Genomic DNA, 23,758 nt, shown 5'->3' with positions numbered 1-23,758 from the left:
CTCAAATCTGGGTCATCTAGCAGCAGGAAATCACAACACTTAAAAGAAGTGTAATTAGTTGAGTGCACTGCTTTAGAGAACACCTCCACTACTCCCCCATCACTGCAGACACAAGCAGCTGGAGCCTGTTAGAGTAACTCATTTTGCCTGTTGGATGCTTAAGGGGCCAAGTTGCAGTGAACAAAGCTTGATGCTGCTCACTGTCAAAAATTTGCAGCATATGACAGGATTCCCAGAAAGAGGTACCTCTCCTCCCACCTCCTTTACTTACTTCCCGCTCTCTCAGTTTGAAGCAGTGGCGTGCACGTGGGACTTACTATACTTATTATAGTGAAACCATAGTAATAACAGGAAAATGAAAACTATGTTAATCCTTTAAGCCCTGAAGGTGTTTTTAAAGATTTCCTGTTTCAGTGGCATACTCAAAATTAAAGGCTTATACAAAAGGCTCGACAAAAAAACAAAAAAAATCAAGGAGTGTCAAGTGTTTGGTATCATTGAGCGCGTTTACATGCATGTTCTACACCGATTATGCTTAATAAGCCGACAATGCACGTGGTCATGTAAACGCAATTAACGGTGATCTCACCGGCTTATCTAATGTGCGCACGTGTATCCAATGTCTCTTCGCGGTTTGACGTCAAAAGCACAGAATAATGCGATTATTTCTAATCTCATGTAAACACAGTTTTCTTGCTTTGTCAGATTTTTGGGAGTAATCAGTGTATTGCTGTGCATGTAAACACGCTCGGTGTAAATAATGTTTTAATGATATGGATTATGATACATTCTGAGACTCTCAGCCTAAGAAACTGCTGAAAAATCACACAAAAAAAATAAGACAAAAATGTACTCTTTTTCTTATTTGACATTATAGATCTCTGGGTATAAATAAGATGGCTCCGAAAAACTGCTTTTGTTTTGGTCCCAATCATGACAACTGTATCTGAGAAAAATTGGTGTTGATTTTACAAAGCAATCAAAAGTTATAACATTACAAATATAATTTATCTGTCCAAAAACATCTCCATGTGTCCAAAAGCCTCTCCAAACAAATAAAACATAATAATTGTACTTAAGAATTAATTATACATGCAAACACAACAATGACTAAAGGTTTGCATAGCATGCAGACATGATTTTTGTAATGAGATTTCACAGAATGAGTGCCTATTGACAATGAGTCTGCATCATTGAGCCTGTGTCATTTACATGACATGTTTGTGAGCTTTCCAACAATATATGACACATGGCTATTTCATGATTTTGATGTTTTTACTGATTGCAATCATACAGTATATACAGTGCAATTTTTTTTTAAATAAATTATCAAAACGGAACACTTCTGATTTGTCTACAAATTTCAAAGCACTTGTTCAGTTTTGGTCATAATGCTTGCATGCATTGGAAAGTAGAGCTTCAAAGCTCAAACAATACCTGTTTTGTGTTAGTCAAGACTGTAATTATTAATATATTGATGATTTTTTCTTCTCACAGGCCCACCGACGGGCCGAGCTTAAAGGGTTAATAAAAATCATTACTTTGTGGTGGTATTTGTGGTAAAACCATAGGAACTACAATCTATAATAAAACCATGGTTATCATATGGATACAGTATTGTATTAAAACCATGGTTTCTGCCAAAAAACATGGTTACTTAACTTACTTTTCATAGTTAATACAATATAACTATATTAAAACCATGGTTTCCGCAAAAAAAAAACAAAAAAAAAAAACAACAGTCATAATTACTTCATTATTACTATAGTAAAACCATGATTTCCACCAAAAAACTATGGTTACTTCAGTCTACAATATTACTATAGTAAAACCATAGTTACATTATGGTATTTGTATAGTAAAACCATAATAACCACAAAATTATGATTTTTATTACTATAGTTTTCATTTTCCTGTATTATCAATATGGTTTCACAACGAATATCATGGTTAAAATATGGTTACTGTAGTAAAACCATGGTACATTTATTGCGAGGGAACACAAAAAAGGGGCTCCTTAACTGTCAGATCAGTCTGAATATTAATAGTTTTGATGCTGTTTAAATCTATTTAAAGGAGCCAAAGTGCATTATACAGTTATTGCATAGTTTTCACACTGACAGAGACATGCAATAAGACATAATGTCACTAGCTCTATCTTGACGTGAGTTGATAATGTTGTGAAGTCCACTCCTTATCACAATTTATTGACTTCACATTCTTGGATGATCATATAATTAAGTATTCTGATAGCTACAATTTACAATCACAGTCATTTTTTGGTATATCACTTATTTTAGTGCAGTAAAACATGTGGTTCCGGCCACAAGGCTCGAGCAGTGGTGTGCTTGGATCAAGTGGAAGATGAGGTGCATGAGATGTACTGCATGAACCAAAGTAAACCTGCTGATATGGAACCTTGTAACATACAACCCTGTGAGTTCATCTGGATTACAGGAGAATGGTCTGAGGTAAGAGAGACAGGAAAATAAAATGTGAGATAGCATGCAAAGCCTGACTTTAAAAAAAAAAAAAAAAACTATTGTAGGTAACAGTGGTATCCTCATAAGTGAGATGGTTTCTCAATGAATAGCAGTTTAACAGCTGTGTATAAATGGCAAAAATCCAATCTATGCCCAGATTTGTTCTTTTTATTTTATTTTTATTTTTTTTAAGCTAATTTAGAGAACTGTTATGTTGCATTAAATAAATAAATGCAATTTGTACATTGTGCACAATAAAGTATGATTTACAAAATACATATACTGTATATCATTGAGGATTATTTCCTGTAGAATCTCGGACATTATGCATTTGGTTTTGTTTCCATCAAGGTTTTTTTCCATTTTAGTGCTCAGTCACCTGTGGACAAGGTTATCAGAGGAGGCTGGTATCCTGCAGTGAGGTTCATGCTGGGATTGATAATTATGAGTATGGTCTTAACTCTTCGTTAAACTGCCCTGGCACCCCTCCGGAGTCCATCTTGCCCTGTTTACAGTTGCCTTGTCCTACTCCATACACCTGGAGAGTGGGTATATGGGGACCTGTAAGTTTATTATTTTTTATTTTTGTAAATCATTATTCTTGATTTGGATTTGTTCATTAAAACTGTTACATATTTTAAAGAATCAACATCTTTTTATTAAAAACAGTATTTCATTTTCTAAAAGAAGCATCCTGTACTATGTAATGAAATTTCAAGAATATTCCAAGTTCAATAAATGTAAATCAAGTTTTAGCCACATTTGTTACAAATGACAAGCCATTTGTGATGTCTTACCTTCAGCATGAATGTATGTTCAAGGAATATTACGTGTTCAATTAAACTGAAGCTCAATTGACAGCATTTGTGGCATAATGTTATAATAATGTTCTATTGTAAAATAGAAGTTTATAATAAATCATTATTTATGTCCTTACCAAGCCCACATTGTCTGCTGATTGCGTATGTGCCTCTGCTTGTGTGTACAAGTGTTCTGCAAGCTGTGGAAATGGCTGGACAGAGAGAAAAGTGCAGTGTGTATCAGCAGAGGGTGCCATTACTGACAAATGTCCCTCCTCCTCTAGACCTGAGGAAAGGAAAGCCTGCACCAATCCCTCATGTGAGTACAATTGAAGTAGTAACACAGTGATAACAATGATTGGCATAAATGTATAACTTGTACCCATGTTTGGGAAGTTAGATTTAAAACACAACATTGAATTAGGAATGTCAAATTTCAGACATTTTTATAATCGATCGTCATGGAAATTAACGATCAACTAATCTATTAATACTGCAAAATGCATGTGGAGGAATTCAAATAATATGTGTAAGATATGCAAGTATTGGCGTTATCCTCTTAAAATATTATTAGTTCAGTGTATTTACATTTATGCTATGTTTAGGACATATTTTTCAATTGTATAATTACTGTTAATAATACTTAGAAGGTACATATTTGAGTTCACTAAAACTTCAGGTTGTGGATCGTGGGATATTTCGGACCTTTGGACTTATTTTTTTATTTGAAATTAAGTAAAATCATAACACACTGCGCAAACACAGTATATAACATACTGCTTCTCTGGTAATGGTGAGGTAAATGCACCTTTGTGCTTTCCCGGCAATCAGTGACATAATTGCTTGTTGTCATGTTGTACTTTAACACACTATCACGGTGTATGCATAGAACATAGTTTATCATTTATAGACAAATGCTCCAACACTGATTGTGGTTCTTCTTCTGTGATGCAGACAAGACATGGCATGTAGTGCGCAAGCGCCCTCTAGTGGCGGATGACTATATAGACAGCCTTATCAACATCCGCTGGCATGATTACTGAACGCATTTGTCTTGAACTTAATTAAGCGACGATCGATAAGCTTAATCGATCAAATTATTAACGAAAATTAATCGATTATCTATCCATCATTAACATCCCTACTCTGAAGAGAGTAATCTATTTGTGTGTGTGAATTGAACAGTTTTGAAATCAGGATGTTTCCCTGAGAATTAGCCAAAAGCTCCTCAAACAAGGGTTCAGTGTCACAGGCTTTCAGTTTCTTTTTGTTGTGTGAAGAAAGTTGCTGAGGAGTGCTTGCATAGTTGTTTCTAATGTGATTTCTGTAGTGTAGAGATAATCATTTTGCCCTAACAAATGTGAATGGTCCCCGTTTTGTAACTGGGCTGAAACAAATCATACACTTTTTAAGTCAGGACGTTTTCAACGAAGTTATCAAGTTTGCCTAAAACGCAACAGGTCCTCATTTTGAAATGGGCTGGAAACAGAGCAAGCTCTATTGAAATCAGGACATTCCCTAAGAAGTGGCCAAGGGCTCCTCTAGTTACTAGTTCTTGATGTGTGGAAAGAATTGCTGAGGAGCACTGTTTAGGGTCATTGAGGTTTCTGTAGTGTAGTAGTTATCAGGTTTGCCTCCAGGCCTGGCGGGTAATGTATTACTTGTAACAGTGTTAGGTAATCAGGATACAAAAATAGGTAACTGCAATCTTTTACAGTTACATAAAACCCCATCGTAATCAGATTACTGTTACATTTTTAAAAAATTGGGATTACTGTCAGGATTACAAGTTTTAATTTTTGACAAAAGAAATAGTGAATTTTCCTGATATAAAGTGATACAGAGAGCTGGTTATTTAGAGTGAGAGATGGTTTAGATGCATGTACTCTTCGGGTTCTCTCTCATGACTCACATGAGTCAGGAGCGCTGCTTACTGTTGCATGCGCAAATAACACCTGTCTCACATCAGCACTCTGCTCTCGAGGCAAACAACTGCTTCATTGTGATGGCCACGGAAGAACATGCATTATTTTCTTGGAAATTTCGACATTCGTTTTTTAAAAGAGAAAAACGAAACAACATTAAAGTTTAGTGGAATTGATGCCTTCCAGCTGCAGGTACAGCACAGAAATCCCCTGGTTTGCATGGTTGTGAATGCAAACTATTTTAGCCAGGACGTCCTGTATGTTTTTCCGTTCCGTATTAAAGTTGAAAAAATTACCCCTATCCCAAGTGAACGGTACTTAATCCTTCATCATTTAAAAAAAATGTTTTGAATACAACAACAATACAAAAATCAACTGAAAAATACCCCTGGAAAACCTACTATGACTTTCTCTCCTTTTTCACAACTCATGATTTTGCAACCCTGATCATTATTAGCAAATCCAAATTGCACACATAAATACCAAATAAATTGTTTTATTCTCAGGAAAGAAAGTTCAGTGTATCTGATTTTGATAAATTATTGTTGAGAACAGTTCAAATGTCTGGCTGAGGGAAACATTCTGGCAAATGTAACATGTTCAACATGTAGTAATTAGGAATAAGTAATTGAAAAGACACATTTAAATCTGTTTTTATCTATTGAAACTAGATTACGTTTTTTTTGGAATCAAAACTTTTTTCCCCTTTGTAATCCTCCTTAAACAGAAACATAAACATAGAAATCAGACATAAACTGTTAGCTGGTGATGTTTGACTTTGGATCATGAGCAAACTGAGGAAAGACACTCTCCAGCATTTAATTATGACAGTAATAACGATGATGATGATTATGATAACGTGTGATCTACCTACTGAATGCAGTCTGAAGTTAATGAATAGTGCAAATTACAATTGCCTATACACACTAACAGCAACACATGGTAGAATTACACTTTGCAGTGTTTTTGGATCTGAGGTATATCCTGTCAGATTTAGTTTAATGTTAACCAAGACAATTCAGTACATCTGTTCTGATTATATTTGCTTTCTGAGAAATTTTCTTTTTCTGTAGCAGACAGAGAATTCACCTGATTTCTTTAAACATATTGAGTTGTTTTACATTAAAAGCTCATAATCTTTTTTTTTTGGTAGGGTGCAGTGTACATGTTTCTTTTCCTTAGATATAATAACAGTTACAACAGTGTTCATAATATTACTCAAACATGTCCTGTTTGCACTGAAGGCATAATTTAAAGTTATCATATTGATTTTATCTTGACTTTATTTACATATGTGCACTTTTGGTAATTCAAAAGTAATGAAAAGTATTCTGATTACATTACTTTCCTATTACTGTAATTGGATTACATTACTGATTACATTTATTGTTAAGTAATAAGTATCTGTAATGGATTACATTAAAAAAGTAACCCTCCCAGCCCTGTTTGCCTCACATGTGAAAGGTCCCGGGTTTGAAACCAGACGGAAGCAAACTGAACCATTTTGAAATCAGGATGTTTTTCTGAGAAAAGTACAATGATCAGCCACAACATTAAAACCACCTGCTTAATATTGTGTAGGTCCCCCTCGTGCCACCAAAACAGCGCCAACCTGCATCTCAGAATAGCATTCTGAGATGCTTTTCTTCTCACCACAATTGTACAGAGCGGTTATCTGAGTTACCGTAGACTTTGTCAATTCGAACCAGTCTGGCCATTCTCTGGTTGACCTCTCTCATCAACATGGCATTTCCATCCACAGAACTGCTGCTCACTGGATGTTTTTGTTTTTGGAAACATTCTGAGTAAATTCTAAAGACTGTTGTGTGTGAAAATCCCAGGAGATCAGCAGTTACAGAAATACTCAAACCAGCCCATCTGGCACCAACAGGTCGAACTGACAAAGTCTACAGTAACTCAGATAACCGCTCTGTACAATTGTGTTGAGAAGAATATCATCTCAGAATGCTGTTCTGAGATGCAGGTTGATGCTGTTTTGGTGGCACGAGGGGGACCTACACAATATTAGTTCATGAATAATTTATTTGATTTTATATGATTTATTTAAAAGAATTAAAAGAACAATTTCATGTCTATCCTTGCATTTTTCATCTGGTCAAGGTTGATAAGGGTTTTAGAACGTGATTAGTAATAAGTAATGCAGTTACTTTTCAGACAGAGTAATTAGTACAGTAATCTAATTACAATGTAGAAGATGTAATTAGTAGCTAGTAATTAATTACTTTTTTTGAGTAACTTACCCAGCACTGGTCACAGGTTTTCCTTTACTTTATAGATATGTGAAGAAAGATACGCAACATATTTAACTACAGTTTAAACTAATATACTTAAGAGACTAAAAGCCACAAAATTCCAATTTAGATTTTTTGAAGTCTTTAATGATATTCATGTCTTTATGTTGTTTTTAATATTTAATTTTATAAATCTCCTTTTGTCGCTCACTTTTAGGCCATTTCCCCAGTAACTGCAGAGATGTACAGCTCCAGAATAGCTTTTTTTCTGATGGGGAACAGAATTTGAACATACATGGTAAAGTGTTAAAAGTAAGACACATATTATTGCTTTTCTAGATTATATTTTATATCTTGACATGATATTTAGCTAAACTATGAGCACTATGTACAGGATAAATGTGTGCTCCAGTCACCTGTAAGCACCAGAATATGTAACAAAATGTGCATGGCAATCACACAACCTATATAGTAGTTTGTAATGTCTTTAAATCATTTTCTTCCACTTTCTGCCTTTTCCCATCAGTTGTTAAAGGAATAGTTCACCCAAAAATGATATTTCTCTCATCATTTACTTACCCTCATGCCATCCCAGATGTGTGTGACTTTTTTTATCTGCAGAACACAAAAAAAGATTTTTAGAAGAATATCTCAGCTCTGTTGGTCCATACAATGCAAGTGAATGGTGACCAAATCATTTAATCTCCAAAATGCACATAAAGGCAACATAAAAGTATCCAGTCAGGTTTGGGTGAGAACACACCAAAATGTAACTCCTTTTTCACTATAAATCTTGAAATCTGCTGTCTCCTTGGCGATCATGATTTCAAGCTCGATTACACTGCCGTCAAGCGCTAGGACGTATAATCGAGCTTGAAATCATTATCATGCCTAGAGACTGCACAATGTCACGATGCACAGTGAAATTTTTTTTTACATTTTGGTCTGTTCCCACCCAAAGTCGATTAGTTCGCTTCAGGAGACATGGATTAAACCAAAGGAGTCTAATGGATTACTTTTATGCTGCTTTTATGTGATTTTTGGAGCTTCAAACATTTGGTCACCATTCACTTGCATGGACCTACAGAGCTGAGATATTCTTCGAAAAATCTTAGTTTGGGTTCTGCAGATGAAAGAAAGTCATACACATCTGGGATGGCCTGAGAGTGAGTAATTGATGAGAGAATTTTCATTTTTTTGGTGAACTATCCCTTTATAGGTGGAGTAATTGATTTCTGAAAAAGACTGTTGATATTTGAACTCAACAGCCAAACAAACACACCCCTCCCTTCAGTGCTCCTTCAGAAGCTCCGCAACCCCCCCCCCCACCCAAATTCATGCACGCGAATTGCCAAGGCAACGACACGAACAACTGGGCTAGCTGACCAAAAGATAAATAACCGCAACCGCCCCCTGTTGCTGGTTGGCTGGAATAGTGTTATGTGGATCGGTCTGATCCACTTTGTTTAATTTCCCATTTACAGAGCCAGGGCTGTGTACAAACACCTGATTTTTTTTCAGCGCACACAGAACAGACAGCTAGCGGACCATGAAGAGATATTTGTGGAATTTGACAAAAAGTGTATTGAATTAAAATGACTTACTCCACCTTTAAGTGCAAAAGCTTTAAACATGAATCCTCCGTAACTTAGCATTATGGTACATACCATAATACAAGTATGAATATCTGATGTTTGTCTGTAGAAAATTTTTAAATTATGCATGCCTCCTCTGTATCTCTTCAGATCTACTGTTCAGAAATGAACACAGACAGCCCTAAGGAGTATATCACATTGATCACAGGGGAAAGAGAGAACTTTTCTGAGGTCTTTGAATACAGGTAACAGTGCGTCTAGATTTGAAAGATATAATGCAGACATGTATGCATGCCTTGGTCGCATCAACTCCTTCATATTCCTTCAAGTCTTTTGTGTTGTTGTTGTTGTCCAGACTGATGGATCCCACACAGTGCCCATCCAACCTAAGCAGAAGAGAAGATTGCCAATGTAAAAGAGACTACACAGCAGCTGGTCTCTCCATTTTCACAAAAGTCAGAGTGGACCTTAGCAAAATGACCATTATAAGTGAGTCCCCACTAAACATTTCTTTGATATTATTCTCAGATAAGATTGGCTTCAAAAGATTTTCAAAAAATAAATGTAATTCTGATTTGTATGCTGCCAAGGAAACTTTAATTTAAATTAACAGCACCCTCTGTATTATATGAAGAATTGCACAGTCTAAAAACAGAAAATAATAAAATCTTTAATCACTACCCAACAAATGCAGATGGAATTTCTGTAATTTAAAGTAAACTGTTACACATGCACAACATTGCTCTATATCGATACCATCCTAAGTTACAGGGACAGTCCCCCAGGAACAACCTAGGGTTAAATACATTGCTCAAGTGGCTAACAATGATATCTCAAACCTACAAATTTTCATTCGGCAGCCCAGATATTTAATTATTAGGTTACAACCCTCTTACCTCATTAAGTGAAGATGTTCTACTGTATTTTTCACACAAAACTCATGACTCTCACTTCTGAAATCAAAATAATTTGATTGAAATGACCTTTGGTTTATATTTGCTTAGCCACAGACTGGAAATATTCTTTTACCCATGAAGGTCAGAAGGTTCCATTTGCCACTGCAGGTGACTGCTACAGTGCTTCCTATTGTCCACAGGTAGGTAGCACACCACGCCAAAACCACGAATACTGAATATATCTTTTCCATATAGCTTTCTCTTTCTTTATCCCTGCTCTCTCACACTGGCTAACTGGTAGGGTTTTCAGATTTCTACTTGAATTACTACACACCTCTATCTATTCTAAGAGCTGTACATAACACAATTAGTCACCATGGTTAATCAACATCTGATTTATACCTGATACCATAGGAGAGATGGCATAGTGATCAAATGCTCACTGAGACCAATAGATGGATACCTAGAACAACATTCAATTATTCTATGAAAAAGCCATTAAAATGCTGCTAGACGAAGGTTAAAGTGCTCCCGCCTGTTATGTACTACAGTTAGACATGTAAACTAGCAGCGTCTTTATGGTGTCTCATCAGAGGTGTATAGTACCGAAGTACAAATACTTCTTTACTGTACTTAAGTACAGTTTTTACCTTTTTCTACTTTACTTGAGTATAAATATTTCTTTGGACTTTTACTTTCACTTCACTACATTTTGAAGAGAAAATTGATACTTTTACTCCAATTAATTTCTCCAGACCCTTTTGCGACTGAACACAGCAAATCAAAATAGCAGCTGTACATGTAAAAATGCATGCAGATCGGCGATATTGATGTGTGATTCGTTAAAAGAATCAAAAAAGTCGAATCTTTTAAATTTGATTCCTTTGAACTGAACAAAAAGATTCAAAAAGTGGTCTGAATGATTCGTTTTGCGAATTATGAATCTGAATCAAAATCACAAGCGAAGCACGCGCCAGTTTGCGTGTTCTGTCGCCTGTCTCCACTGGGGAAGACAAGAAACTGCTCATGTAAGTTACTTTTTTTTTTTTTTTTTTTTTTGACTAATTAATTTGATAAGTTTAGGCTTAAACATTATGAAAGCTGTTAAATAATGAAGTTATGTGCGATCAGTCTCCCGCCTTTAAAAGTAAATCACATGCGTTTACATTTTACATTTAAACAAGATATGATGTGTATGAATAATTACCAGCTCTCATGAAAATGTCCAACAATGTTTATTTTGATATTTGCTCATGAATAGGTCCATAAATATTTATTTTTATGAAAATGTGAATGGTCTTTGACTAAGCAAAACTAGTTTTCTGGTGGTTGCTAAAGTGTTATATTTGCTTTGTAGCATATTTATGCTACAGTATGTGCTTACTAGGGTTTTCTGGATGGTTGCTAGGGCATGCTATGCAGTTGTCAAGGTGATCTCTGCTGTGTGTTTGGCGCATTGCTACAGTACGGTGCATCTGGAAAGTATTCACAGCGCTTCACTTTTTCCACATTTTGTTATGTTATAGCCTTATTCCAAAATGGATTAAATTCATTATTTTCCTCAAAATTCTACAAACAATATCCCATAATGACAACGTGAAAGAAGTTTGTTTGAATCTTTGCAAAAACAAAACAAAAAACACATGTACATAAGTATTCACAGCCTTTGCTCAATACTTTGTTGAGGCACCTTTGGCACCAATTACAGCCTCAAGTCTTTTTGAGTATGATGCTACAAGCTTGGCACATCTATTTTTGGGCAGTTTCTCCCATTCTTCTTTGCAGGACCTCTCAAGTTCCATCAGGTTGGATGGGAGCGTCGGTGCACAGCCATTTTCAGATCTCTCCAGAGATGTTCAATCGGGTTCAAGTCTGGGCGCTGGCTGGGCCAATCAAGGACATTCACAGAGTTGTCCTGTAGCCACACATTTGTTATCTTGGCTGTGTGCTTAGGGTCGTTCTCCTGTTGGAAGATGAACCTTCGCCCCAGTCTGAGGTCCAGAGCGCTCTGGAGCAGGTTTTCATCAAGGATGTCTCTGTACATTGCTGCATTCATCTTTCCCTCGATCCTGACTAGTGTCCCAGTTCCTGCCGCTGAAAAACATCCCCACAGCATGATGCTGCCACCACCATGCTTCACTGTAGGGATGGTATTGGCCAGGTGATGAGCGGTGCCAGGTTTCCTCCAGTCATGACGCTTGCCATTCAGGCCAAAGTTTCTCATGGTCTGAGAGTCCTTCAGGTGCCTTTTGGCAAACTCTAGGTGGGCTGTCATGTGCCTATTACTGAGGAGTGGCTTCCGTCTGGCCACTCTACCATACAGGCCTGATTGGTGGAGTGCTACAGAGATGGTTGTTCTTCTGGAAGGTTCTCCTCTCTCCACAGAGAAATGCTGGAGCTCTGTCAGAGTGACCATCGGGTTCTTGGTCACCTCCCTGACTAAGGCCCTTCTCCCCCGATCGCTCAGTTTGGCCAGACGGCCAGCTCTAGGAAGAGTCCTGGTGGTTCCAAACTTCTTCCATTTATGGATGATGGTGCCCACTGTGCTCATTGGGACCTTCAATGCTGCAGAAATGTTTCTGTACCCTTTCCCAGATCTGTGCCCCGATACAATCCTGTCTCGGGGGTCTCTGACATGCACTGTTAACTGTGGGACCTTATATAGACAGGTGTGTGCCTTTCCAAATCATGTCCAATCAACTGAATTTAGCACAGGTGGACTCCAATCAAGTTGTAGAAACATCTCAAGGATGATCAGTGGAAACAGGATGCACCTGAGCTCAATTTTGAGTGTCATGGCGAAGGCTGTGAATACTTATGTATATGTGATTTTTATTTTTATTTATTTTTTTTTTAATACATTTGCAAAGATTTCAAAGAAACTTCTTTCACATTGTCATTATGGGGTATTGTTTGTAGAATTTTGAAGAAAATAATGTATTTAATCCATTTTGGAATAAGGCTATAACATAACAAAATGTGGAAAAAGTGAAGCGCTGTGAATACTTTCCGGATGCACTGTATATGGTTGCCAGGTTGTTACTATGCTGTTGCTAAGTTGTTTTCAGTTGTTTTTTTGTTTTTTTTGCACATTGCTCTGCAGTTCTAGGTGGTTGTCAGGTTGTTGCTATGCTGTTGTAAAGTTGTTTTAACTGCGTTTCAGCACATTGCTATGCAGTTGCCGGGGTGTTCTGGGTAGTTGCTTATTGGCCCAAATGAAAAGAGCCCACCCCCACAAGTCACTGTTCTGGTCACTAATATGACTCAACAACCCCCTTCAATGTTCCAGTTTTTATGGGCTGTGGTGTTAATTTACACTCATCCCATAAATATGATCATTCTGGTTTGACTTGAATGAGCCATTAAAGGGATAGTTCATTTAATTTTCTTACCCTCATTCGATCCAAGATGTGTATGACTTTCATTTGTTTCTGCAGAACACAAACAAAAAAAGATTTTCAGAAGAATATCGCTGTTATGTAGGTCAGTTCAATATAAGTGAATGGTCAGAACTTTGAAGCTCAGAAAAGCACATAAATGCAGCATAAGAGTAATCCATAAGACTCCAGTGGTTTCAACCAATGTCTTCTGAACAGATCTAATTGGTTTTGGGTGAGAATAGACCAAAATATAACTCCTTTTTCGACTATAGATCTTGACATTAGCAGTCTCCTTGGCGATCATAATTTCAAGCTCGATTTCACCTCCTATAGCGTCATCTATGGCTTTACACCTGCACCGAGCACTTGAAAGTTAAATCAAGCTTGAAATCATGATCGTGCCTAGAGATTGCAATGGCACGATATTTAGTGAAAATGAGTTACAATTTGGTTTGTTCTCACCCAAAACCAACTGAATTGCTTCAGAGGACATGGATTTAACCACTGTACTAGTATGGATAACTTTATGCTCCCTTAATGTGCTTTTTGTAGCTTGAAATGTCTGGCCACCATTCACTTGCATTGAATTGACCTGTAGAGCTGAAATATTCTTCTAAAATCTTTGTATGTGTTCTGCATATGAAAGAAAGTCAAACATTTGACATGGCATGAGGGTGAGTAAATGATGAGCACCACCAATCAAATAAGTTGCCATGGGTTTAATGAACTGTTCCGTAATTTATGCAATTTACATGTGCTTTTGATACTTAAGTAAATTTAATATCAGTTACTTTAATACTTTTACTTAAGTCGTTTTCTCGTGAGCTACTTTAACTTGTACTTGAGTCAATTTCCATGAAGGTAACTTTACTTTTACTCAAGTATGACAAATGGATACTTTATACAACACTGTGTCTCATGCACAGTCATGGGTCTCCCCTTATCTTTTTTATGACCGCTGCGTCCTCGGCACAGACAGGTTTCTTGATGTAATATGCAATATACAGGAAAGAAGTTTTTGTTGCATCTTGCTGCGCCAGACTATTTATTATTTTGCCTTTCCCTATCTTCTTCTCAGTGGGAACTTCACAGAGGAATAGCCAGAATAGCCAACGCTAGGATTTAAATAAACATACAATTCACATTTTACTCATTGATACTGTCTAAGCCAGCTGTCAGGTGGATCACTCCATAGGGAAAGTAGTAGATTTTGATAGATATTTATGTACTCTGTAAACTCTATGTTGACTCTATGTTCAATGTAACATTCAATCAACAAAGCAAATATTCTTACATTTATAGCTTCTTTTTATGCCAAAAAAAAAAAGAAAAAAAAGAGAGTGATATATTTTCTAAAATGTGCTCATTTGTCATTGATTAGTTTTCTAATACAGTTTTAAAAAACTATTCCGGGATCAATACAAGTTAAGCACAATCGGTAGCATTTTTGGCAAAAATGTTGATTGCCACAAAAATGTATTTCGACTCATTCCTCCTTTTCTTTAAAAAAAGCAAAAAATCAAGGTTACAGTGAGGCACTTAAAAATTTGGAGGGTTTAACCCTTTAAGCTAGGATCTCGGGTCTGCCGAGAAAAAAATAATTATCAAAATATTCATAACTACAGTCTTGACCAACACAAAATAGGTATCGTTTTAAAGCTTAGAAGCTGTACATCACAATGTGCACGCAGCACATAATGTGCTATCTGGCTAAAAACACTTTAGCTTTCCTGGATCAGATGACTTCATGATGTAGTATGTTGTCCAGCATCATGGAACGCTAAACCAATTGTATTAGGATTCAGATCGCTGCAACCACAGGTGGATCGTTCACTCTAATTACAAATGGCCACCGGGAGATGCCGCCAACTACATGACACAGACTCAATGATGGCTCAAATGACACAGAATGGAACTTAATAAGATCTCGTTACTTATGTCTGTATGCTTTGGAGAGAGAACATTCCTTTAGTCATTGTTGTATTTGTATGTGTAATTCATTCTTATGTACACTTATTATGTTTTATTTGTTTGGATAGGCTTTAGGACACTTAGAGATGTTTTTGGACACTATCAAATATTTCTAATGCTATAACTTTTGATTGCTTTGTCGTATCAACACAAAAGCAGTTTTTGCAGCCACCTTATTAACATTCTGAGATATACTGTATATTGTCAAATCTGAAAAATTAGAAACAAAAAGTAAATTTTTGGCTCAAGTTTTTTTTTTTTTTTTCTTCAGTTTCTTAGGCTGAGAGTCTCATAATTTATCATAATCTATATCATTAAAAAATGTGAAAGGTTTTCTTTAAAATTATACCAAACAATTGCTCTGGTTTTTTTTGTAGAGTTATAAGCCTTTAATTTTGGGCATGCCACTGAAACAGGAAATCTTTAAAAACAACTTCAGAGCTTAAAGGGTTAAAGACAGACATTTGAAGCTTATAATTTTATAAAAGTGATTACATTAATTCTTCTGTTAAAACTTGTGTATTATTTGAGCTGTGAAGTTGTTTAAATCGTGATTTTTATAGTCGTTTTAGGGTTTGTTGACATTACATCGTCATGGAATCGAAGTTGTAAAATTGGCTATAACTTTACGCAAATAAGGTAAGTTATTTTATCACGCTAAAATCATGCTAACACGCATATTGTTTGTGTCTTTACTTTTGAAGCAGTCAGTGTTTTAACATTTACGGATTGGCCCCCATTCACTTCCATTTTAAGTGCCTTACTGTAACCCACATTTTTTATTTTATTTTTTTTAAGAAAACGAGGGAAAAGTAAAAATTAATTTTTGTGGTAATCAGTATTATGCCACAAAAGCTGTCGACTGAGCTTAGCTTGTATTGAACCAGGAATATTCCTTTAATGTACAGCCGTATTGCTCTCTACCACCACCTGTTGATATGCAAGAGTAAATGTTGGGACTGCATGAACAACATGCTCTTGAGCTTTCTTTTCAGGGCCAGTTCAGGATCAACCTCTCAGGAACAGGATTTAAGGTGGCAGAGAACACAAGGTGGATTTTTCGAGGGAACTACGCTGTAGCTGACATACACAGGTCTCAGGTAATTCCACCACAATGTACAAACTTGACTTACAGAACACTAACTCACACAATAAAGCAATATTATCAGAGAAGTCATACATTTACATGTTTTATACACTTTCTCATTTAATTAAAATTTCAACACAAATGTTTTTCTCCTTTAGTCATGAGGATATATTCATTTTGACTCCACAAAATAATGTGGATGAGACCAGCATTATTTTGAAACACAATTAAGCAGATGCTGTTGTACAGAGTCAGTTCTCCTTGCTTTTTCTAATGGAAATCAGCAGAGGGACTCTTCACTTTTTTGGCCAAGATTAAAAAGAATCCACCTAATAATGATCCAATTTCAAAAGACATGTGAACATTATAAACAAAGAACTAGCTGTTGTAAGTCAAGAGTTATGGAGGACAATTCTGATAAGATAATTATATACAACCCCAATTCCAAAAAAGTTGGGACAGTATGAAAAATGCTGATTAAAAACAAAAAGGCAGGGCAATTTAAGACTAATAACAATTTGACGAGTTGAAATAACAAGGCGATGTGAAACAGGAGATGTTAAACAGGTGAGGCAATCGTGTCATAGTATATAAGGAGCCTCCAAAAACAGCCTAGTCCTTCAAGAGCAAGGTTCATTCGAGACTTGTCAATTTGCCAACAGATGCTTCAGCAAATAATCCAGCACTTTGAGAACAATGCTCCCCAAAGACAATTTGGAAGGATTTGGGGCATTTCACCCTCTACAGTGCACAATATAGTTAAAAGATTCAAGGAATCTTGTCAAATCTCGGTGCGTAAAGGGCAAGATGAAAACCATTTCTGAATGCGTGTGATCTCTGATCTCTCAGACGTCACTGTCTTAAAAAACAGCATTCATTTGTTATGGATATCATGAACATGGGCTTGAGATAACTTTAGGAAACCTTTGTTAGTCAACACCACTCGCCGCTGCATCCACAGATGCAAGTTAAGACTTTACTATGCAAAGCAGAAGCCCTACATCAACACTGTCCAGAAGCACTGCTGACTTCTCTGGTCTCGGTCTCATCTCAGATGGAAAGTAGAACAGTGGAACTGTGTTTTTTGGTCTGAAGAGTCCACATTTCCAAAATGTTTTGAAAAACAAAGCCATTGTGTTATCCGGCCCAAAGAGGAAAAGGACCATCCAAACTGTTATTAGCGTCAGGTCCAAAAGCCAGTGTCTGTATGGGCCAGGGGTGTGTCAGTGCCCATGGCATGGGTAACTCGCACATCTGTGAGAACATCATGAATGCAGACAGATATGTACAAATTTTGGAGCAACATATACTGCCATCGAACACCGTCTTTTCCAGGGACGTCCCCGCATTTTCCAGCAGGACAACTTCAAACCACATACTGGCCAAATAAGCAGAGAGTGTGGGTGCTAGATTGGCCTGCCTGCAGTCCTGACCTGTCTCCAATTGAGAATGTGTGGCGCATTATGAAGCACACCATATGGCAACGAAGACCCTGTACAATTTTGCAACTAAAGATCTACATAATGGATGATTGGGGAAAATTCCACTTTTTAAACTTAACAAACTTGTGTCTTCGGTGCCTTAATGCTTAATAAGTGTTATTAGAAGAAATGGTGATGTTTCACAGTGGTAAACACTCGACTGCCCCAACCTTTTTGGAGCGTGCTGCAATCATCTGATTTGAAATTACTGTACATTTAAAAAAAAACAATGGATAAAACATCATATAATGTGTAGTTGTTGAGCTTTCAATATAGCAAAGGGTGAATATAATTTACAAATCATTCCTTTTTGTTTTTATTAGCATTTATCATACTGTCCCAACTTTTTCAGAATTGGGGTTGTAGATGAAAAGAGCTTAGAAGAGAGAATTCAGCTCGATTTCAACCTTGGTCAAAGTGTGATGTCAGAGACAAGCCCTGAGGTTTCGTCAATATATTAAGATTTAATTCATTATATATGCACATTCCTATATTAGATTTTCATGTACAAAAACAGATTAATAAAAATAAAAAAAATAAATAAAAAAACATGTAAATCTTCTTTTATCCACAGGATGGCAGTAGGGTGATGGGAATATGTGGTGGTTATTGTGGAAAATGCACTCCCTCCTCCAGCTCTGGACTTCTTGTTGAAGTTTCGTGATGCATGGATACTTGTCAGGTTGTCTGCTGATAGTTTATCAGTAGAATCTTCATCATTTTTTCCAGTCAGTCTTAGTGATGATTGTATGACCTTTTCTAAATAATCCTTCAATGAAACTTCAACAGAATTGCAGCATGTCCTCCTACAAATATATTGTTTTATTGAGTCTCTTTCAGTCATGTCTGTGGTGCTAAAGAAAATGAAGAACATCCTTTTTTTTTATAAATAATATAATGTTTCTGTATTCAGAATGTATGATTGTTTATGATTTATACTCTATATCTGTTTTTAAACGGTCATTTATAGCTTGTTGTCTTTCTGTTTCCTGCTCTTATTTGATTTTGTGAAATGCTCCACCATAAGTGTTGGTGGTTGATTTTGATTGTGTGTTACAGCATCATAGAACTGATGTGTAATAAGATAGGATGTAATCTTTATATACAGTTATATATATATATATATATATATATATATATATATATATATATATATATATATATATATACTGTATGTATATACACACACTCACCGACCACTTTATTAGGTACACCTGTACATCTACTTATTCATGTAATTATCTAATCAGCAAATCGTGTGGCAGCAGTGCAATGCAAAACATCATGGAGATACGGGTCAGGAGCATAATGGGGAAAAAATGTGATCTCAGTGATTTCGACCGTGGCATGATTGTTGGTACCAGATGGGCTGAACTGAGTATTTCTGTAACAGCTGATCTCCTGGGATTTTCACGCACAACAGTCTCTAGAATTTACTCAGAATGGTGCCAAAAAAAAATAAAAAAATATTCAGTGAGCGGCAGTTCTGTGGATGGAAATGCCTTGTTGATGAGAGAGGTCAACAGAGAATAGCAAGACTGGTTCGAGCTGACAGAAAGGCTACGTTAACTCAGATAACCGCTCTGTACAATTGTAGTGAGTAGAATAGCATCTCAGAATGCACAACACATTGAACCTTGAAGCAGATTTATATATATATATACACACACACACACACACACACACACACACACACACACACACACACACTGCATATATTCATTCTTAAACACTACAGAGTTTACTTATGAGCCATAAGGAGTGTTAAGCTGCTCCTAGTGCCTCTTTGGCCTCGATATTAATGGATATGTTTAGATTTAGGAAATATTAATGCTAACAGCAAAAAATGAATCTAAGGGCAAACTAGATGAGTTAGAATTCTTTTTGAAATACATCACTTTTAACATAGTAGAGGATATGTATTAATTGCACTATAGTGCCTTGTATTTATTGATTGATTTATCTTTTTATATTTTATCACTTAATTATAGAATGTTCCAGAGAAACCAAAATGAGCAGAGTGAGCCTTGTTACAAGCATTGTTAGAGTCACAAACACAGTTTCAAAACACATAGTCTGTGTTGGTTTTTATTGGGGAATGGAACGTGTTGTGTCCAGGGAAATGGAATTCTGACTATTCGGTGGTGCTAGAATGTGTTAAGACACTCAGGAACATGATTATAGTTTTGAATGGGGTGTTGGCCATCTGTTAGTCTCAACTAAGATGAGTATGAGGTTAGGTTCACTAATCCATTTAATGCAGACATTTTTGGTATTTCTGATTATTTACGAAAGGCATATTTGCACTGAAAATTTCAGTCACTCACAAATATGCACCCTCTTGTAGAAAGGGATTAACTGTATTAAATTTAATAATAATGCATTGCACAATAATATGTTATACAGGTGCATCTCAATAAATTAGAATGTCGTGGAAAAGTTCATTTATTTCAGTAATTCAACTCAAATTGTGAAACTCGTGTATTAAATAAATTCAGTGCACACAGACTGAAGTAGTTTAAGTCTTTGGTTCTTTTAATTGTGATGATTTTGGCTCACATTTAACAAAAACCCACCAATTCACTATCTCAAAAAATTAGAATACATCATAAGACCAATAAAAAAAAACATTTTTAGTGAATTGTTGGCCTTCTGGAAAGTATGTTCATTTACTGTATATGTACTCAATACTTGGTAGGGGCTCCTTTTGCTTTAATTACTGCCTCAATTTGGCGTGGCATGGAGGTGATCAGTTTGTGGCACTGCCGAGGTGGTATGGAAGCCCAGGTTTCTTTGACAGTGGCCTTCAGCTCATCTGCATTTTTTGGTCTCTTGTTTCTCATTTTCCTCTTGACAATACCCCATAGATTCTCTATGGGGTTCAGGTCTGGTGAGTTTGCTGGCCAGTCAAGCACACCAACACCATGGTCATTTAACCAACTTTTGGTGCTTTTGGCAGTGTGGGCAGGTGCCAAATCCTGCTGGAAAATGAAATCAGCATCTTTAAAAAGCTGGTCAGCAGAAGGAAGCATGAAGTGCTCCAGCATTTCTTGGTAAACGGGTGCAGTGACTTTGGTTTTCAAAAAACACAATGGACCAACACCAGCAGATGACATTGCACCCCAAATCATCACAGACTGTGGAAACGTAACACTGGACTTCAAGCAACAGCTATGAGCTTCTCCACCCTTCCTCCAGACTCTAGGACCTTGGTTTCCAAATGAAATACAAAACTTGCTCTCATCTGAAAAGAGGACTTTGGACCACTGGGCAACAGTCCAGTTCTTCTTCTCCTTAGCCCAGGTAAGACGCCTCTGACGTTGTCTGTGGTTCAGGAGTGGCTTGACAAGAGGAATACGACAACTGTAGCCAAATTCCTTGACACGTCTGTGTGTGGTGGCTCTTGATGCCTTGACCCCAGCCTCAGTCCATTCCTTGTGAAGTTCACCCAAATTCTTGAATCGATTTTGCTTGACAATCATAAGGCTGCAGTTCTCTCGGTTGGTTGTGCATCTTCTTCCACACTTTTTCCTTCCACTCAACTTTCTGTTAACATGCTTGGATACAGCACTCTGTGGCAATGAATGTTTGTGGCTTACCCTCCTTGTGAAGGGTGTCAATGATTGTCTTCTGGACAACTGTCAGATCAGCAGTCTTCCCCATGATTGTGTAGCCTAGTGAACCAAACTGAGAGACCATTTTGAAGGCTCAGGAAACCTTTGCAGGTGTTTTGAGTTGATTAGCTGATTGGCATGTCACCATATTCTAATTTTTTGAGATAGTGAATTGGTGGGTTTTTGTTAAATGTGAGCCAAAATCATCACAATTAAAAGAACCAAAGACTTAAACTACTTCAGTCTGTGTGCATTGAATTTATTTAATACACGAGTTTCACAATTTGAGTTGAATTACTGAAATAAATGAACTTTTCCACGACATTCTAATTTATTGAGATGCACCTGTACATGTCTCACAAATCTGTGTATTTTAAAGACTAAGATGTGGTGTCTTGTAATTGTAGTATTTTTCTTGAAAGAAGGGCAGCTTGTCTGTCAACTCACTGGTCCAAAGAAGGCAAAGTAGAGATAAGGTGTTACCTCAGTGTGTTTCAAATGTACAGAATATGTGGTCACTTTCAGATCAGTGGTTCTGACACAGTGGTAGGATGGAGCAGGACACTTCTTAGTAGGAGAGAAGTCAGATGAATGAGAAAGGCAAAAGAGAAGCAAGACCAACTAGTAAAAGTGAGTAATAGGGTTTTGTAGTTTGTATGATTGGAATTGAATCTGGAGTTGGCTATATACAGTAGGATTTGGAACCTAGGAAATGTTGTCCATTGCCCAAATTGTTGAGGCAAACTGTTAAATAGAGTGCATGGAGTTGGTTTAAGGGGTTTGTTTAATATTATTATGAATAAATATATATATGAATTTGGACTTTCCAAATACTAAATGGAACCAAATACATAAAAAATACAGATTACAGAAAATTGTAAATTTTCAGGGCCAGTAGCAGATATGAGAAATGCAGCCCTACAGCATCCACTACCCTAAAGGTATTGTTCACCCACAAAGATAAATTATGTGATCCTTCACTCGCCCTCAGGCTTTTCCATACCCATATAACGTTTTATCTACTGTGGAACACAAAAAAATCAGTCTGAATGTTCTCCATTACAATTCATTTTGGGCAAAAGATGCAATTAAAATGAATGGTGACTGAATTAGCCATATTTAGCTAAACATCTTCATTTGAGTTCCACAGAAGAAAGAAACTCTTATGGGGTTGGAGCAACTTAAGGCTTAAGTGATGGAATTTTTATTTTTTGGTGAATCTTTTTATGCTTCACTTGAAGGTTGGGGGTATCTGTTAGGGTTTCTAGTAGTGATGTGTAGTGCAGTTGGATGTTAAATGTTGTTGTTGTTGTTGTTGTTGTTGTTTTTTCTGTCATTATTATTTTTAAATGCTACCTCAGCCGCCCTATGCCTGTAATCTTTTATTTAAACTTATTGTATGCCTATTGTTGTAGCATCTTTTAATAACTGCACTGCCATTATACTGTATATGGATATTTTGTTATGGATATGCTTTTATTATTAGGGTAATTCATTGGTACATAAAATAATAATAATAATAACAAAAAAACATTGGTACATCATTAGTATCAATTGGTGCATAATTCCTAAACTACTATATATTGTATTACATAGATGCCAGTAAAATTTAATTATTGTCATATTGGTGTATTGATTAAATCATTGCTTTGAAATATCAGACCTATAACAGTGATCAGGTCCAAAGAAATGGAAACCATTTGTTAATGTACTAAAACAGATTTTATGACATACAGTATATTTGTACCTCTTTGTACTAAAAAGCCATACAGTACTTTACCTAATAAGCTGAGATGGTGTTATTTGTGGGCTACTGTACATTATTAGTCAGATTTTTGTTAAGATTTTCAGAATATTATCTGATTAGATTTTTTTGTATTTTCATTTTGACAATCTCAGAATATAAAAGGCAATATTTGAAAACAAAAGAGCCAACATCTAGTTGTCGACCAGTTAGTCCTTAAATGGAACAAAGCTGATTATATACTACAGTATGTACCATTTAAAAAAATACTGTATTTGTAATCACTGAATGCCTTAACAGGGGTGTGTCCAGATAGGGGGCATGGGGTTTTTGTGAGTTAAAGATGGACTGATGTGAACAGAAATGTGAGAGAGAGTTTTCGCTCATTATACACTGCAACAAAATAAGTTTTTGATTTGTTTTTGTTTTGGCTTGTTTTCCAATATAAATATCTAAAACTCCTTTAAAACAACGTACATTTTCTTTAGCAGCTATACTGCAGAATACATTTTTTTTTTTATCTGAGAATG

The 23,758-nt window shown here is 36.3% G+C and overlaps 1 protein-coding gene across 4 annotated transcripts in view; it reads left to right on the top strand.

Annotated features, from left to right (window-relative positions):
• LOC127426426 (A disintegrin and metalloproteinase with thrombospondin motifs 9-like) overlaps positions 1-18,950 on the top strand; it is a 78,916-nt gene extending 59,966 nt beyond the window's left edge. For 2 of the 4 annotated variants that reach the window (XM_051673226.1, XM_051673223.1), the window contains exons 31-39: positions 2,301-2,471; positions 2,852-3,046; positions 3,425-3,602; positions 7,678-7,772; positions 9,206-9,300; positions 9,411-9,544; positions 10,060-10,151; positions 16,298-16,402; positions 18,445-18,950. In XM_051673226.1, the coding sequence (XP_051529186.1) occupies positions 2,301-2,471; positions 2,852-3,046; positions 3,425-3,602; positions 7,678-7,772; positions 9,206-9,300; positions 9,411-9,544; positions 10,060-10,151; positions 16,298-16,402; positions 18,445-18,534 (1,155 nt within the window). In that variant the 3' untranslated portion in view covers positions 18,535-18,950. The remainder of the gene's footprint in view (positions 1-2,300; positions 2,472-2,851; positions 3,047-3,424; positions 3,603-7,677; positions 7,773-9,205; positions 9,301-9,410; positions 9,545-10,059; positions 10,152-16,297; positions 16,403-18,444) is intronic. The other 2 variants (XM_051673225.1, XM_051673224.1) reach the window with 2 other exon arrangements.
• The last annotated feature ends 4,808 nt before the right edge of the window (positions 18,951-23,758 follow it).

Source organism: Myxocyprinus asiaticus, chromosome 35 (genome assembly GCF_019703515.2).
Source record: "Myxocyprinus asiaticus isolate MX2 ecotype Aquarium Trade chromosome 35, UBuf_Myxa_2, whole genome shotgun sequence".
Classification (NCBI taxonomy): domain Eukaryota; kingdom Metazoa; phylum Chordata; class Actinopteri; order Cypriniformes; family Catostomidae; genus Myxocyprinus; species Myxocyprinus asiaticus.
This window is presented reverse-complemented; position numbering and strand designations above follow the sequence as displayed.